Source organism: Drosophila erecta, unplaced genomic scaffold (assembly GCF_003286155.1).
Source record: "Drosophila erecta strain 14021-0224.00,06,07 unplaced genomic scaffold, DereRS2 tig00000219-arrow-pilon, whole genome shotgun sequence".
In the NCBI taxonomy this organism is placed as follows: Eukaryota; Metazoa; Arthropoda; class Insecta; order Diptera; family Drosophilidae; genus Drosophila; species Drosophila erecta.
This window is the reverse complement of record NW_020825213.1, coordinates 328,511-347,268: the sequence shown is the minus strand read 5'-3', so window position 1 is coordinate 347,268 and position 18,758 is coordinate 328,511. Positions and strand designations below refer to the sequence as shown.

The following is an 18,758-nucleotide window of genomic DNA, read 5'->3' as shown; positions in this document are numbered from 1 at the left end:
GAATCATTGATTTTAAATTTTGTGCTCAGAACGAAAGTAATATTTTTTAATCTTTATTTTTTTAAGTTCATATATAAGTATATTTCACAATAAGGAACAAACAAATTTTTTTCATCTTTATATTAACTAAAAATAATTAACTTCATTTTTGGCGCTTGGAAAAAATAATAGAAACAAAACTCTTAAAACTAAGAAAAACTTAATTTTTATGAATTATCTTATAAAAATAGTTGTAATATTAATATTTAGTGGTATTTCCTTTATTTTTTATAACTGCTGAGCAGCGACGGGGCATTGAATTCACTAAATCGGCGAAATTTCGGGGTTAATGGCATACCACTCTGACTTAACTTTTTCCAACAGCTCTTCCATATTTTGTGATTTAAAACCTCCAATTCTTCTTTTTAATATTCCCCATAAATGTTCTATGGGGTTTAAGTCCGGGGATTGGGCAGGCCACTCCATAACATTAATTTTTTGGTCCTGAAACCATTTTTTAGCAAGGGTTGACGAATGTTTCGGATCATTATCTTGCATGAACTCCCATTTTAAGGGCATTTCCTCCTCAGCATATGGTTTCATAACATACTTCAATATGTTTAAGTAGTCGGGAGCACACATCCTATCTTTTATCCGGAATATCGGACGAACTCCAGACGCGGAAAAGCATCCCCATATCATGATGTTAGCTCCACCATGTTTTACTGTTTTTTTTTTTGTGTGCTTTGGATCAAATGTGTTATTTTTTGGACGTCTGGACGTATTTTGCCATCAGATACGAACAAATTAATTTTAGTTTCATCAGACCATAGAACATTATTCCAGTCTAGGTGTCGCTTTGCAAAAGACAGTCTTTTAGCGATATTTTTTTTACTAAGCAGTGGAACTTTCCTAGCCGAGTGTGCCTTCAAATTCTTTCCAATTAGTCTATTTCTTATTGTTCGACTTGACACTGATGTCTGGAAAGTATTTTTCAGGTCCGTCGACGACATAAAAGGATTTTTTTTGGATGTTCGAATCAAAGGGTCGTCGAACTTTTGGGATGCGGCTCGCTTCCAGCCCCGTTTCTCCTTCGTATCTTTATAATGAATCGCGGAAAACACTTTATTTGCAGAGCAGTGCATTATTTCAGCAATTTCCCTTATTGTTTTTCCTTCGTTTTTTAGTTTTTGTATAATATCTCGTTCTACAGGTGAACAGTGCACTCCGCGCCCCATTCTGAATATAAAGGCGAAATTAAAAATTTTTTTTTTACAAAATCACTTATTATGAGCTAAACATACCTGAAAGTATTTAATATATTGATTTACTTACAAAATTAACAGGGAAGAACTCAAAGAAATCGCAGAAACGTAGCTTGTTTCTATTATTTTTTCCAGCTCAAACACGTGACCACTTCACATATCGCTATGTATCGCAAATAACAAGAGCGAAATCAACTCAAAAAGAAGAGCACAATAAAGTAATCTTATGAGTGGCTTATGTGCTAACGGTTTATCCACACACACTTCGTACATAATTAGTAATTTTGTTTTACATGCAGGAGCGATTCTTGTTTCTATTATTTTTTCCACCACTGTATAACCCCAAATATCTAAAAATTCAAGGGGAGATTAATGCGAAGTCGTGGTAAGTGGTATGTGTGGACTTCCAATGCCACGGATAACTTATATTCTCGGCCATATTATCAATAGTCTAGACCTCAAGGATAGATACGAGCAAATACCTCCGGAGGAAGCTTGTCAAGGGTTCTCGGTATTCAACGTTCCAGAAAATAGTGGCGAGTGACACTCGACCGCGTGATGGGACCGGAAATGTCACCACATGCCTTTGCGTACCAGGATGATATCACGGTAATTGTGTACACCCTTGATGAACACAAAAGAAATCTTAGAGCGTTTCGTGCATACAGAATAAAATCAGAATATGTTCACCTTTTTAAGAAAGAACAGCTTATCGTGACACCAAATATTCTGCTGACGACTTCGTAAACTCTTTGACGACCGGGAAACAAGCTTCATAATCGAGTCATCTCTCGAGTCCCGAAACTGAACCTCTCGCGGAAGAGCCCTCGCAGACTCCGTTCACAGTTCAAATGTCCAGGTCCTTGATAGCCAAGGAACACAAACACCCATTGACTTAGCTATCCATAGAGGGATTCAGTATGAGTGATTATTTATTCTTGGGCTGAACTCTTATCACATTCCATTGATCATAAAATTAAAAGTTGCATTAAGGACGCTGTTCAGCTGTTTGCAAGGAACATCTACAGTATATTGCTGCAGAGTCCCCACCGTGTGAACCCAACCCTGGCTCTTTTAGAACCTGAGGACTTGGTGAGGTTGAAAAGATCCTTACGTCGCAGGTATATGAGATCCCATGATTCAGTCGAGAAACGCGCTTATTGTCGTGCTGAAGATAATCTGACGAAGCTTCTGTTTTACACCAAACGCGAATATTTTGATAAGATGCTTCGCGACGGTGACTCCGCCAAACCGAACGGCTTCAATCTCTGCGCAAAATCCTCATACAGAAAGCCAACAATATATGGTGCAGGTTGTCTCTTTAGCTTTTGAGGACGATCTAGAGAAACGCTTTTAGACATTTCAACACTTCCATCGAATCGGTGGAAGAAACACTGTCCTTCTTATATAATCCTTCCCCAGCACGCAAGGCAAGAAGAAGTTCGCATGATTATTTAAACGTAACATAGGAAATCGACGGCCTTGACAGTAGAATTGTCAAAGCTTTGCCTATAAAGTCAAAACTGTTCCTTGTTCTCTTTTTTGAGAACAAAATTTAAATGCTCCATCCAATGAATCCATCACTTCCCCTCTCAATGAATGTATGCTGTAATAACGATGATACCAAAAAAAGGAAAATCGGAGATCATATGCACTGTAACGAACTATTTCTCTTGGTTCTGCTCGCTACGAATTGCAACGGCTAGTTCATAGAGTTTGTTTGTTCGAGGAGTTGTTTGTTTGTTTGTATTAGGAGTTTACTTTTCAATTCTTCAAGCTTATGAATATATTGCTGATTCAGTTTATGGATCAACTTTTTATATAGCTACAGGATTTCATGGAATTCATGTACTAATCGGAACAACTTTTTTATTAATTTGTTTACTTCGTCATTTAAATAATCATTTTTCAAAAAATCACCATTTTGGTTTTGAAGCAGCTGCATGATATTGACATTTTGTTGATGTAGTTTGATTATTTTTATATATAACGATTTATTGATGAGGAGGTTAATTTATTATTAATAAATAAATAATTATCTATATAGTATAAAAGTATATTTCATGTCTATTAATAAATAGTATACATAATTAATTAAACTAATAGAAATTAAATAAATAAATCTAATTCTACAAATTGATAAATATTTCACGATCTAAAATGAATAATTTCATATCACTAACACCACAAATTAGTATTTTTTTTAAACTATTTAAATATAATCATAATATACACGACTCTCTTTTTAAAATCAATAAATTTAAAGGTAACCAATGTAATAATATTAACAAATATTCACGAATTTTACCTCTTCTAAAAGAATATGCCCCAGAAAATAATTTTCCATGTTGTCTAAAAGAATATAAATATAAAGTATACGCTGCTCTAAAAAAAAGATAATATAATTATGGAAATTCAAGATCAAGAAACAATTCTATTTAATTAAGAATTTTATCATATTGAATTTAATGTTGTAGAAGCTGCTATATTAGCTGATCTTAATAAAAATCATCATAAAGTTATAGCAGGTATAAAATTTAATAAACCTTTATTAATTAATATTCTTCGTCTTCCTAACCGTTCATAAGAAATATTAGCTAAACAAAATAATCCGGAAGAACATAATCCATGAGCAATTATTAAAGTATAAGAACCACATAACCCTCAATAAGTTATTGTTAATAAACCAGATAAAACAATACCTATATGAGCAACCGATGAATAAGCAATTAAAGCTTTTAAATCAGTTTGACGTAAACAAACTAATCTAACTAATACACCTCCTACTAATCTAATTCTAATTCAAACAAATCTATATTTCAAATTTATAGATTGTAAAAAAAAAAGAACTCGTAATAAACCATACCCTCCTAATTTTAATATAATACCAGCTAAAATTATAGACCCTGAAACTGGAGCTTCAACATGAGCCTTAGGTAATCATAAATGAACTAAAAATATAGGTATTTTTACTAAAAATGCTCTTAATAAACAAAAATATAGTAAATCATAATTAAATATAAAATTATTTATTAAATAAAAATTTATTGACCCTGTTTGATTTATTAAATAAAAAATACCAATTAATATAGGTAAAGAAACTAATAAAGTATAAAATAATAAATAAACACCAGCTTGCAATCGCTCAGGTTGATACCCTCATCCTAAAATTAAAAATAGAGTAGGAATTAATCTTCTTTCAAAAAATAAATAAAATATAAACAAACTTATTCTAGAAAAAGTTAAAATTAATAATAATAATAAAATATATTATATATTATAAATATATAAAATAAATTCTGATCAATAATTTATAAAATTATTTATTAATAAAAAAATAAATCTAATAAAAAATAATATAATCTGCACCATTCAATATATATTATTAATAAAACAAATAGGACTTAAAAATAATAAAAAAAAAATAATTTTTAACATTATATAATTCTAAAAGATTGAAAATAATCATTACCATGAGTACGAATTATAGAAACTAAAATTGATAAACCTAAAGCTCCTTCACATACTCTAAAAGTTAAAAATATTATTCTAAAATAATTTTCATAATTTAATATATTTAAATAAATAAATAATATAAAAAATAAAATTAAAACAATAAATTCTAAACTTAAAAGTATTGAAAGTAAATGTTTTCGATTAGAAACAAAACAAAATAAACCTAAAATAAATAAAATTATAGGTAAACTTCAATATAAAATTATAATCATTAGTTTTAATAGTTTAATAAAAACATTGGTCTTGTAAATCAAAAATAAGATTATTTCTTTTAAAACTTCAAGAGAAAAGAATTTTCTTTTTCATTAATCCCCAAAATTAATATTTTAAATAAACTACCTCTTGAAATTATTCAATTAATACTTTATTCATTAATTATTACTACTTCTTTTATTTTTTTAAATATAGTTCATCCATTAGCATTAGGGCTAACCTTATTAATTCAAACAATTTTTGTATGCTTAATTTCAGGATTAATAACTAAAAGTTTTTGATATTCTTATATTTTATTTTTAATTTCTTTATGAGGTTTTATTTATTTAGTTTTATTTATGAAATCTAACGAAATATTTAATTTATCAATTAAATTAATTTTATTTTCATTATTTATTATACTATTTATGTTAATTTTATCATTTATTATTGATAAAACTTCTATTTCATTATTTTTAATAAATAATGAAATAGAATCTATTATAAATATAAATTCTTATTTTACAGAAAATTCTTTATCGTTAAATAAATTATATAATTTCCCAACAAATTTTGTAACAATTTTATTAATAAATTATTTACTAATCACTTTAATTGTAGTAGTGAAAATTACTAAATTATTTAAAGGACCTATTCGAATAATATCATAATTTATGTTTAAACCTTTACGAAATTCCCACCCTTTATTTAAAATTGCTAATAATGCTTTAGTTGATTTACCAGCTCCTATTAATATTTCAAGATGATGAAATTTTGGATCATTATTAGGACTTTGTTTAATTATTCAAAATTGCCTATGTATTGCCTTGGAGACATTTTGAGGAGCTACTGTAATTACTAATTTACTATCAGCTATCCCTTATTTAGGTATAGATTTAGTTCAATGGTTATGGGGAGGATTCGCTGTTGATAACGCTACTCTAACTCGATTTTTTACATTCCATTTTATTTTACCTTTTATTGTTTTAGCTATAACAATAATTCATTTATTATTTCTTCACCAAACAGGATCTAATAATCCTATTGGATTAAATTCTAATATTGATAAAATTCCTTTTCACCCATATTTTACATTTAAAGATATTGTAGGATTTATTATTATAATTTTCATTTTAATTTCATTAGTATTAATTAGACCAAATTTATTAGGAGCTCCTGATAATTTTATCCCAGCTAACCCTTTAGTAACACCAGCTCACATTCAACCAGAATGGTATTTTTTATTCGCATACGCTATTTTACGATCAATTCCTAATAAATTAGGAGGAGTTATCGCATTAGTTTTATCAATTGCAATTTTAATAATTTTACCTTTTTATAATTTAAGAAAATTTCGAGGAATCCAATTTTATCCTATTAACCAAATTTTATTTTGATCTATATTAGTAACAGTAATTTTATTAACCTGAATTGGAGCTCGACCTGTAGAAGAACCTTATGTACTAATTGGTCAAATTTTAACTATTATTTATTTTTTATACTACTTAATTAATCCTTTAATTACAAAATGATGAGATAAATTATTAAAATAATTATTAATAAGTTAATGAGCTTGAACAAGCATATGTTTTGAAAACATAAGATAGAATTTAATTTTCTATTAACTTTTATACTAAAAATAATTCATAATAAAAAAGAAAACAACAAAATTTTAAACCCAATAAAAAATAATAAATAATTTAAAGAAAATGATAAAAAACATTTTCAAGCTAAATATATTAATTTATCATAACGAAATCGAGGCAAAGTTCCCCGAGCTCAAATAAATAAAAATGAAATAAAAGTTAATTTTACATAAAATATTAAATTAAATACATCACATCCTAAAAAAATTACACAAAATAACATTCTTATAAATAAAATTCTAGCGTATTCTGCTATAAAAATTAAAGCAAATCCTCCTCTTCTATATTCTACATTAAATCCAGAAACCAATTCTGATTCTCCTTCAGCAAAATCAAAAGGTGTTCGATTAGTTTCAGCTAACGAAATTGTTAATCAAACCAACCCTATAGGAAATAAAATAATTAAAAATCATATATAAATTTGATAATAAAAAAAATAAATTATATTATATCTACCAATTAAAAAAATAAAAGATAATATAATTAAAGCTAATCTTACTTCATAAGAAATAGTTTGAGCTACAGCTCGTAAACCTCCTAATAGCAAAATTAATCCTAAACTTGTACAACATAAAAAAAACAACCCCCCTAAATTAAATGAGTATAATTTTACAAAAAACGGCATACATATTCAAACAAAAAAATAATAAAACTTTACGTTCTAATAAAGTTAAAAAAGCTACACTTACTAAGACACAAACAATTAATAATAAACTTCTGATTAATGATAAAATAAATTCTATATAAAACAAGTACTATTTGTAATAAAAATCACATAAATAAATTCTAAATTTATTGCACTAATCTGCCAAAATAGTTTATATATTAATAATATTCATATGTAAAAATATAATTATTTTAATATTTGGTCCTTTCGTACTAAAATATTATAATTTTTTAAAGATAGAAACCAACCTGGCTTACACCGGTTTGAACTCAGATCATGTAAGAATTTAAAAGTCGAACAGACTTAAAATTTGAACGGCTACAACCTCTGGTAAAGGAAAAAAGAAACATAGATAATCTCCGGGCTTCGACGGCCTTGACAGTAGAATTGCCAAGGCTTCGCCTAAGAAGTGAAAACTGTTCCTTGTTCTCTTATTTACCACAATGCTCCATCCAATGAATCCATCACCTTCCCTCTCAATGAATGTATGCTGTATTAACGATGATACCAAAAAAAGGAAAATCGGAGCCAATCATATGCATTGTAAAGAACTATTTTTCTTGGTTCTGCTTGCTACGAATTGCAACGGCTAGTTCATAGAGTTTGTTTGTTCGCCCAACCAAATTTATGTTTTGTGTGATTGCCCGACCAAGTAGAAAACAGGGTTTCAGATTAAGTTAGCTATATTGTTAGACCACTCCTTCATCGTCCTGCGGCGTGCTTGACAGCGGTCCCCGATCCGGCTCGGATGAGATCTAGGATGTTATGGTGGCGGGGCCGCAAAGTGTGTCGTCCCTTATTCACTGCGTCCCTCTTGCTTTGCACTGTCCCTCTTTGTGCACACCGTTGCCCTTCGCTGACTCGAGTCCAAGGTCCAGCGCCGTACCGTAGCAGCGTCTTTCTGCTTAGTTGGGGTCCGGGGTCCATTATTTCCCGTTTGACCTGGCTGCCCTTGACCTTCTCCTGCGTTTAAGCCTTCTTCGCTGTTGCTAGGCAGCTCTTCTGCACCTCGATTTGTATGGAATTTTAAGACTCCTCACATCTTCCGCTTCCTATAGAAGTTTTAAAATAGTGGTGTTTTCTCGGCGATCCTCCACCTGGGGGTTCCTCCTGGCTATCTCTCATAGTTAGCTCCTCGTCGACACTGCGCTCTTTGTTCTCAGGCTGGCAGTATCAGCAAATTAGACCCCGTCGATCAGCATGTCGACTTGGCATCTCGAACTTCCTTGCGCCCGTTTTTAGATTCCATTCATCTCAGCCTTGCTCTCTCAGCCTAGTAGACCCTGTCGTTTAGTGTCTTGAAGTAACATCTCAATCCTACCGCTCTTTTTCTGCCTCCCATCTTCTCTTGCCGTCTGCTCTTCGTCACCAGCTCTGTATTTAAACTTGCCCCCTTCCTTTGAAGTTCACCACCTTTGTTTCTGGCAACTCCACCGAAACTCAACACGATCGTTTTATCGATATAGGCGGCCGCTTCCGTGTCGTATCGTTGTTCCAAGCGTTTGCCATTTCGAATCGGTTGCTTACCATAGTGTGACCGCGTGTTGTAAGCTTCATGTGTATCCAGTAGTTTTTCCTATTGATCGACCGCCGCTATCTCAGCGCCTTCATCCCGATTTCCTCCACATGTGGTTCCGGTGTTGCAGCTTGATGAAGGTATTGTAACGAACTGCTTTTCCTTAGTTTTGCTCGCTACGAATTGCAACGGCTAGCTCAGAGAGTTCATGTGTTCGTCCCACCAAATTTATGAATTGTGTTATTGCCCGACCAAAGAGATGACAGAGTTTAGGTTATAACAGCTTTATTGCAAACTTCTTTAATGACAGATTCCTGGTTATCGCCGTCGGCTGCGCGGTGTCGCTCTCTCGTTGTCCTTCCTTTGCTTCACGACCGTGTCGGCTCGACTGGGGCTTAGGATGTTATGGTGGGAAGGTGTATCGTCCGTGAGTCCGGACCACCTTGACCGACCAATGACTCCACTGACCCTTCTGATCGCGCCTTGTTTCCACTCTCAGGGACCGTCCTCCTGCGCCGCTCGCGTTCTCATTGCAAATTCACTTGCCCCGGGGCACAGCTCCTTGCGAACTCTGGCGTATTCTCCCTGACTGATTGATTAACCGCTTTCACATATGACTTCCGCGTGTTTAGCTGACAAGCCGCCCGATTATCCTCTTGCACGTATGACTTCCGCGTGTTTAGCTGACTGTCCCGAGCTGCGTCTGCGCAGTTCCTTTTATAGGCCGCGGAAATCCTGTTATTTCCCCCTTTTGCGCACGGCCGCTTGGGTACAAGGTCCGACCCAGGTCCCGTTAGTTCACGGTGCTTCCTTTTTGTGTTTGTCCAAAGTCCGCACCGTTACCGTTCGACCTCTGTACCGTTGGCCGGCTTGAGTCCAAGGTCCAGCGCGGTACCGTTAGTTCGCGGTCGCTCCGCTTTACTCGGGTCCAAGGTCCATTATTTCCCGTTTGGCCTGGTTGCCCTTGACTCCTTCTATATTCCAGCCTTCTCCGCTGTTGCTAGGCAGCTCTCCTGCACCTCGATTTATTTTAAGACTCCTCACATCTCCCTCTTCCTTCGGAAGTTTTGAAAAGATGGAGCCTCCGGCAGTCCTCCGCTTCGGTGTCTCCTCGCATAGGCAGTTTCCTCGTCTCTCCTCTCGTCGACCCTGCGCCTTTTGTTCTCAGCCTGGCAGTCTCAGCCTAGTAGACCCCGTCGTTTAGCGTCTTGACTTTGCATCTCGAACCTCCTCGCGCCCTTCTCCAGCCTCCTTCCGTTGTCCTGTATCTTCCTGATCTCAGCCTTGGCGTCTCAGCCTAGTAGACCCTGTCCTTAAGCGTCTTGACGTGGCATCTTGATTCTCCATATAGGTCCTGGCTCCTCTTGTCGACCTGCGCTTCCTTAATCTCAGCCCGGCAGTCTCAGCCTGGTAGACCCCGTCGTTCAGCATCTTGACTCGGCATCTTGATCCTCGCGCCCTTCTCCAGCTTCCTTCATCTGCTGCCGTCTGCTCCTCGTCACTAGCTCTGTACTTAAACTTCCCGCCTCCTTTTGAATTCCGCACCCTTTCGTATCCGGCAACTCCACCGAACCTCACCACGATCGATTATTGAGTTATCGATATTGGTGGCCGGCGTTGCTACTTCCTTTTTACGTCGATATTCCGGGGTTGCCATGTTGTGCCGATTGTTGCCAATTGTGTGGCCGCGTGTCGAAAATCTATGTGTATCGAGTATTTTTGTTCCCTATCAATCGACCACCGCTATCGCAGCGCCCCCATCCCGATTTTCTCAACATGTGCTTTCGGTGTTGCAGCTCAATGGAGGTATGTATTACGGTTTTATGTGTAAATTTTCCGCCATCTTTACCAATCCTCTCCTTCGATTGCAGCTCCACCGTCATGGATGCCCCTTCATGCTCCGGGGTGGCTGGCCCTGGACCCAAGAGGCCCCGGAAGCCAACTTGCGGCAGTAAGAGCCCCACCTCGTTCTCACGCCCTCGGCAGCCTCGCGTCGTCTTGCCGGCCCGCGTCACTTCCCCTCGCGCTCATCCATGGCACCTGAACTTTTTGTTTTTGTGTAATGCAGTGCCACCCTTATCCTTCCCTGACCCAATCAATATACATTGATTATCGTGTATCGCCACTTTATTCGGCCCTCAAAACCTTAGCCTCCCCTCCCCCCCGCACCTTAAGGTGGTTGCGCTGGCCGTCGTGGACGAATAGCTTAGCCCAGCGGGCCTCGCGCCGCCTGTCTTTTGGCCTCCTCGGCACCTGGCGTGGCCACTCCTCCCTCGGTAACTCCCTCTACTCCTGTTCTGCCAGCGACACCTGCCTGCGGGGGCAGGGTAAATTTGTAGAACTACAGTAATAACAAAATATATTGAAAATGCCGGTTCGCACTGCAAAAATACTACGACCATAGAATGGCAACGTCGCACCAAAAGAAGAATATCAGAAAGCCAGATCGCAGACCAGATCGCAAACGAACGGAAATCACGGAATGCAAACAGATAATTGGTGGTGAAGAAAAGACGGTTTCACGGAAAAGATAACGGGCGGTAAATTTAAAAAAAAATGAAACCAGTGCTCTGAAAGGGGGAAAGGGGATGTGAGAAGCTTAAGCTCCGCACAAATGCATATGTCAACTGCGGAAGGATGGCCTGCCTGCGCGAGAAGGAGAGTTTGGGGAATGAGAGTTTTGAGAAACAGAGTATGTAGAAAAAGAGTTTGAAGAAACGGAGCCTGGAGATCGATTGGAGAATAAGAGTTTGGAAAATTAGAATTTCGAGAACGAGAGAGAGACGGCACGAGTTGGAGCAAGACAACAGAAGAGAGAGTGTCTGCGTGCCGATTTCAAAAAAGCAACGTTACCAAACTGGACTTTGGACCTGGAGACTGGAGAAGACCGAGCGCTGAAATACTAATAACGAACGTGAAGCCACGTAAATAGCACGGGAGCTACAGCCGTGAAAGTCAACAAGCAGCAAGATCTCTACGTCCGATCTCTACTGCAAAGTGTTCTTACTCGTAACTAGGTGATCACGATTAATATAAATTTTGTGAGACGAACACACAAAATCTTCTGAACTAGCCGCACGCAGTATAATTAGAAGTTGAATCTACCTCCTTAAGAATAACGCATATGTCGCACAGAGGTTGGGCATAACGCTGTCGAGATGATCAGAAGCCCGAGAAGGCCGAGCCAAAACTTGCAGAAATCTGGTCAGAATGGGAAGGAACATACCTCGACAGACCAGGGTTAAGTTGACGAACTCCAAAGACGAATACCTCATTGCAAATCTGAGCATGGAAATGCAGCAAGAGTGTCAGCGAAGAGAAGAACCCACTTTGCCAATCCTCAACAGGACAGAGGCAACTCTACATGAGCCTCCTGATACTACCAGGAGCAGTGGATGCGTTGGTGTTGGGGTGGAATTTCCTCACCCAAGTCGGGACCGAAATCAGATGCGTAAGTCACGAAATCCGTATACCGGTCAGGAACAGGCATAATGGGTGGCTCGAGAAAAGTTTTCGGTCGCGAAAAAGTCGGCGAAGAAGACAACGTGGGAAAATTCCTGGAAACAGAGTTCGCAAAGTTTCGCTCTATGACTGGAACCTCAAATGTAATGGAGCACAAGATAACCAAAAAGGACGATAAATTGTTCAAGCAGAGATATAACCCCAAGAATAAAAAAAATTCAATGAGATATTAATGCGAAGTCTTGGTAAGTGGTATTTGTGGACTTCAAGCAGATAAACGCAACATCTTTAAAGATCGCATCCCTAATGCCACGGATAACTTATATTCTCGGCCAAATTATCAATAGTCTAGACCTCAAGGATAGATAGGAGCAAATACCTCTGGACGAAGCTTGTCGAGGGTTCTCGGCATTCACCGTTCCAGAAAATAGGCTATTCTAGTGGCGAGTGGCACTCGACCGGGTGATGGGACTGGAAATGTCACCACATGCCTTTGCGTACCAGGATGATATTACGGTAATTGGAAATCTATCAAAATCAAAAGAAATCTAAGAGCGTTTCGTGCTTAAAGGATGCAGTCCTCAGGATAAAGCCAGAATATGTTCACCTTTTTAAGCTTATCGTGCCACCAAATGTTCTGCTGACGACTTCGATAAACTCTTTGACGACTGGGAAACAAGCTTCATAATCGCTGGGGATTGAAATGCTTACCATCGTCTCTCGAATCTCGAAACTCAACCTCTCGCGGAAGAGCCCTCGCAGACTCCGTTTACAGTTTAAATGTCCAGGTCTTTGATACAGGAAGGCCCTTGTTCTCAGCCTTGTTCTCTCAGCCTAGTAGACCCTGTCGTTTAGCGTCGTTCCAGACTCCCATCTTCTTTTGCCGTCTGCTCCTCGTCACCAGCTCTGTATTTGAACTTCCTCCCTTCCTTTGAAGGTCACCACCTTTTGTTTCTGGCAACTCCACCGATCGTGTTATCAATATTGGCGGCCGGCGTTACCATTTCCTTGTCATATCGTTGTTCCAAGCTTTGCCATATTGAACCGATTGCATAGTGTCTTGTAAACTTCATGTGTATTCAGTATTTTTTCCTATCGACCGCACTATCGATCGACCGCTGCTATCTCAGCGCCCTTATCCCGATTTCCTCCACATGTGGTTCCGGTGTTGCAGCTTGATGAAGGTATGTATTGCGGAATTTTATTCACGCTTTATTTGTCGTTGTATTATTCTTTCCCCCAATTTCTGAAGACATTCCAGAAAATGCGTTATCTGATAGTGGGGGAACTCTATAGCGTTCTCTATTTTTTTTTTTAACAGAATATTTCTGAATTTGTCAGTCCACTAAAACAGTGTCCTTTATATTGCTTAAATACATAATCGAAATCTTAACGATTACCATACAGGGTTACCCATAGAAAAATTAAAAGCAAAATGCCAAGTGCCAACAAATCTGAACAGTATATATTCGATTGTCAATTGAGTAAGCCACCAAAACATTTTTTTTATAAAAAAGGCCCGAGCTGATCGAAGCATAACTCATAACAAAAATCGAAAACAACAAAGTAAACATAATGCGCCTCGAACATCATTGCAGTGAGACTTTTTTTTTTCTTAGTCTTTGTAAGTTTGACGGAACAAAGTTCCTACTATTTATGTGGTCTTTGTTTATATCAAATATATTTCTATCCCTCTTTTAATTATATCTACAAAAATCCATTTGCAATATTATTTCCAGTATGTTACCCACAAATACATAAAAATGCATAAAAATGGAAATTTCGGTTTAGGTAGTTTCCGGTAGCTGAACTGCCGTTGTCTTGAATCAGATTACATGTTGTTTACTTCTTGTTATTTTGTAGTGATTCCCATGGTAAGCCTGATGTGCTCCAGTAGTGATGGTCAGAAAATGATAATGTCGCCTAAATATTCTGCACAACATTTGCCGTTAAGTTCTGCCATTGTCCATTACTCTTTGAAAAGTCGCTGGTGCGTTTGCCAATCCGAATGGCATTCTAAGAAATTCATAGTGACCGTTTTGTGCCGTAAAGGCAGTGTTTGACCTTGGGTTCCATTTCTATTTGGTGACTCGCCAGAAACTGTAAAGTATTTTGTTCAGGCAATCCTATCTAATACGTCATTCACATTAGGCATGAGGTATTCATCCTTTATTGCCTTCGCGTTCAATTTTCTAAAGTCGACTACCATTCTCTAGTTTTTAATTCCCGAGGCATCCGTTTTTTGTTTGATTCCAGAAATTCCGGAGGTTATAAATAATTCATTATGTAGTAAAATATAGGGACAAAAAAATCGACCGTTGAGATAGATAATGTTATTTTTTCTTTTTTCGGAATGATCTTAGGGTGTGCAAAAGAACTATCTGCCGTTGTATCCACTAGGTGTTTTAATTTTGATAAAGCATACTGTGATGTACGGTAACGTAGATCCTAATTTAAATAATTAATTAATTCATGTATTCTGTTGCCTGTTTTGAAACTTATTTTGGCTTGGCTTGTTTGCGTTCTCCGTAAAATAGGTATGCCTCTTCCAAATTTTCTGTCCTCTTAGCCCTACCTAGCGGTCCCCCAATTCCGGTGTTAAATATTTTAAGCAGGCCTGCGAAATTTACCTCTTTTTAACCCTGATCGCAATTATTTCTGTTTCCCCTGAGACTACCAGCCTAAATAGTGTGAGCTTAATCTTAGTTATCTTATCATATAGTTTTTGCAAGGGCAATCTCTTTTAAGGTAAATTAAATAATTCTGCCATAAATGTAACCTTATCTCTTCTATCGCGACAATGAGCAATAAAAGCCTCCTTAATTTTATCCCAGTTTGGATATGCTCCTGAAGCTATAACTGCATCATTAGCTTTAACATAAATTTTTTTGACGAATAACCCTAAGTAACTAGTAATGAAATCATTTAATGTGAAGAAGTCCCCCCTATGCGGTGGTAAGAAACGGATTACATCCGGACTAAGTAATAAATACGATCGGATTTTAAGAATGTAGGGGTCAACCTGAAAAAGTACTCATTGTGAATATTGACGTATTTGGTCGTAGAGAGATTAGTTTAGTAGTCCTGGTAGAAATTTTTGAGCCAGGCAATCATTTTTTTACAAATGAATTGGATGACTTTTGGTCTAATTAATAATTCGTTTACTTTTATTTAATTTTTTTTTGTATTCCCTTATTTTGTTTATGAGACGTTAATTTCTATTTCTTTGTCTAATCTAAGAATAATTATATATGTCTTTTTGTTCTTAATATTAAGTACTTAATATTACGCTCGTGAAGTGTATACAAGTTAACAACTGATAGAGCGACCAATATAAAAGCAGCTACATAGTTCACGTTTATAATGCCCTAGCAACTAAGTAGGTTCATATAAAAAATGCTGATGCGCGCAAACTGAGTTCAGTGCTCCACGCTAAGAACGGTCAGCAGCGGTAATCGGACACCCAGTAGCCGGAGCACCGAACTGCGCTGCATAAATGCTAAGTCGACTTGCCGACCATGAGCTTATGGCGTGATGCATTGGAGCGAGGGTAAATTCATATTTTCCATATTCTTTGTATTTAGTTCTAAGCGAGACCTCTACTAATAAAGAGCTAATTACTCCGGCAACAGCCGTTAAATATCTTTTATCATTTTGAAAGCTGACTGTGTCTCTAGGCCAGCAGTTAAAAAGGGTAGTCCCCCTTCCAACATAATCTTCCTAATCTAACAAAGGAACTACAGCTAGACGCTCTTAGTGATCTCCAACTAGAGTGAGGAACGACCACCCGCTACCTGTGGACTAGGCTCATCGGCCAACCGGCCAAAGTACAGTTACTGCAGCGGGGGACCGTCTCCTGCTCCACTACTTATAAATTAATTGGCACCCAACTATAATTACGAACCTAGAGTACCTTAACATGGTAGTTAAGAAAAGAAAACCAATGTAAGTTTTATTAGTGAATTCAATTCGGCAGCCTTCAAGAATTGGCTTAGTTATCCCATTGCATTCTTTTACAAAGAGTAAATTCTACAGCATACCCCAAGTTACTGTGATCTATTGCTGCCCAAATGAATAAATAATAAATAGTAAATAGAAAATAAAATTATTCCTTTGCGCAAGTCTTTCCTTTTGAAAAAGTTTTTCGTCGATTTCTATTTTTCGCGCACGAATTCGCGGGCGAATACAGAAAATGAAGGTAGAATACCTTCATTCGACTAACAATAGTACAGATATGGACAGAAAACAGCAGAAAATCAGCAGAAAACTAACACAGTACTAAATTTCGATACCATCATTGCTCAACTAGACTGCACATACGCGGATAAAACGTCGCTGCGTGTCCTTAGGCAGGGTCTTGAAACGGTTAGGCAAGGCGAGCTTACCTTGATGCAATACTATGACGAGGTAGAAAAGCGACTAACACTAGTGACGAACAAAATCGTTATGACACATGAACCGGATAGCGCCGCTCTATTCAATAATGAGGTTAGAAATTATGCCCTCCATGCGTTCATTTCGGGGCTCAGGAAACCTTTGAGAGCCATAGTGTTGCCAGCTCAACCCAAAGATTTACCCTCAGCCTTGGCTTTGGCTAGGGAATCCGAGGCGAACATGGAGCGCACCGCCTTCGCGGCCACGTATGCAAGGAAGAAAAATCATTCACCTATGGGCAGCGAAAGAACCAAAACCGTTCGCAGGAAGGTCAAGGAAAAAGTAGCAGGGCCGAGGATGACCAAGGAAGAAACCCTTATTACTATAAAAAGCAAAATAAGTTCCCGCAAAATAATGCGACCCATAACACAAACGATGGCCCTAACCAGTCACCAGAACCCATGGAGTTAGGCTCCACTGTAACACAACACAGGCAAGCCACCGCCTTCGGAAGCGGTCAGTCTGCCAATGCTAGGGGCGAGAATATTCGAGGCCAGAAAAGACGCGCGACGGATCAAAGATGTCAAAGAGTGCAGAATACCATGCAACGCGTCGACGACGAAAGCGGCAGTGAATATGATAGAGCGGCAGCAGCGGCTGTCGCCGAAGTAGACGAAGAATCCGACGGTTGTGACCAAATAAATTTTTTAGGGAACGCTCCCGACTGCCGTTCATTGAACGCCAGTTACATGGGAGAAAATTAAAAATCTTAATAGATACAGGGGCGGCGAAAAACTACATCAAGCCCGTAAAGGAGCTAAGAAATGTAGTGCCGGTCAAATCCCCTTTCACGGTTAGTTCCATCCACGGTGCTAACAGAGTTGAACAGAAAGGTTTAATGAACGTTATCGGGAAAACAGCGGATTTTTTCCTTTTCGACACCTTAACGCTTTTTGGTGGCATTATTGGTTTTGATTTCCTAGCTCAAGTTGGAGCAAAGCTAGACACAGAGAAAGGCTCAATCAACTATGGTTCTGTGGTTGAAGAGCTGCATCATCATAAGTGTGACGACGTAAATTTCAGTAACGTGAATGACATTACGGTACCGGAATCTGTAAAAACCGAGTTTAGAAACATGATCGCAAACAGATCTAAGGCATTTTAAGACTCTAACGAGGCACTGCCGTTTAACACTTCCGTTATTGCCACAATTCGCATCGCTAGTGCGATAAGCCGGTATATTCCAAATTATACCCGCACCCTATGGGTGTACCTGAGTTTGTTAAGGGAGAAATCGCAGACTTACTGCAGAAAGGCATCAAGGTCACCGTACGACAATCCAACATGGATTGTAGACAAAAATGGCCATGATGAACTGGGGAACAAAAATAAGCGTTTGGTTATAGACTTAAGAAAACTTAACGAAAAAACCATCGCTGATAAGTACCCAATGCCAAACATCCCCGATGATACTGGCAAACTTAGGAAAAGCCAAATACTTCACAACGTTAGATTTGAAGTCCGGCTACCACTAGATATACTTGGCCGAACACGACCGTGAAAAGACCTCCTTTTCGGTGAACGGCGGAAAGTATGCATTTTTTTCGATTACCGTTCGGGTTGAAGAATGCGGGAAGCATCTTCTTACGGGAGCAGATTGGCAAATCGTGCTATGTTTACGTAGATGACGTCATTATTTTTTCTGAAAATGAAAACGACCATGTTAGGCACATAGATTGGGACATGAAGGTATCCAAGGAGAAGACACACTTTTTTAAGCAAAGCGTTGAATATCTGGGATTTATTGTCACCAATGGAGGTGCAAAAACCGACCCAGAAGAGGTAAAGGCCATAAAGGAATACGCAGAACCTACAAATTTGTATGAGCTAAGGTAATTTTTGGGTCTAGCTAGTTATTACCGTTGCTACGTTAAAGACATTGCGGCGATCGCGAGGCCTTTGACAGGCTTGATGAAAGGAAAAAACGGCTCTGTCAAGAAGCACATGTCCAACAAGACTCCTATCGAGTTTGGTGATTCGCAGAGAGATGCATTCGAGAGGCTGAGAAATGTCTTGGCTTCTGAGGATGTAATTCTTATATACCCTGATTTCAGGAAGCCATTCGAAGCCATGATCTATCA

At 37.8% G+C, this 18,758-nt stretch overlaps 1 protein-coding gene across 1 annotated transcript in view; it reads right to left on the bottom strand.

Moving 5' to 3' along the window:
- Positions 1 to 6,608: 6,608 nt before the first annotated feature.
- The window catches only part of LOC113564595 (NADH-ubiquinone oxidoreductase chain 1-like), a gene marked incomplete at its 3' end in the record, with an annotated part of 44,863 nt that continues 32,713 nt past the window's right edge, over positions 6,609 to 18,758 (bottom strand). Inside the window, 2 exon segments of the mRNA XM_026982805.1 lie at positions 6,609 to 7,248; positions 7,250 to 7,353. Of these exon segments, the coding sequence (XP_026838606.1) occupies positions 6,609 to 7,248; positions 7,250 to 7,353 (744 nt within the window).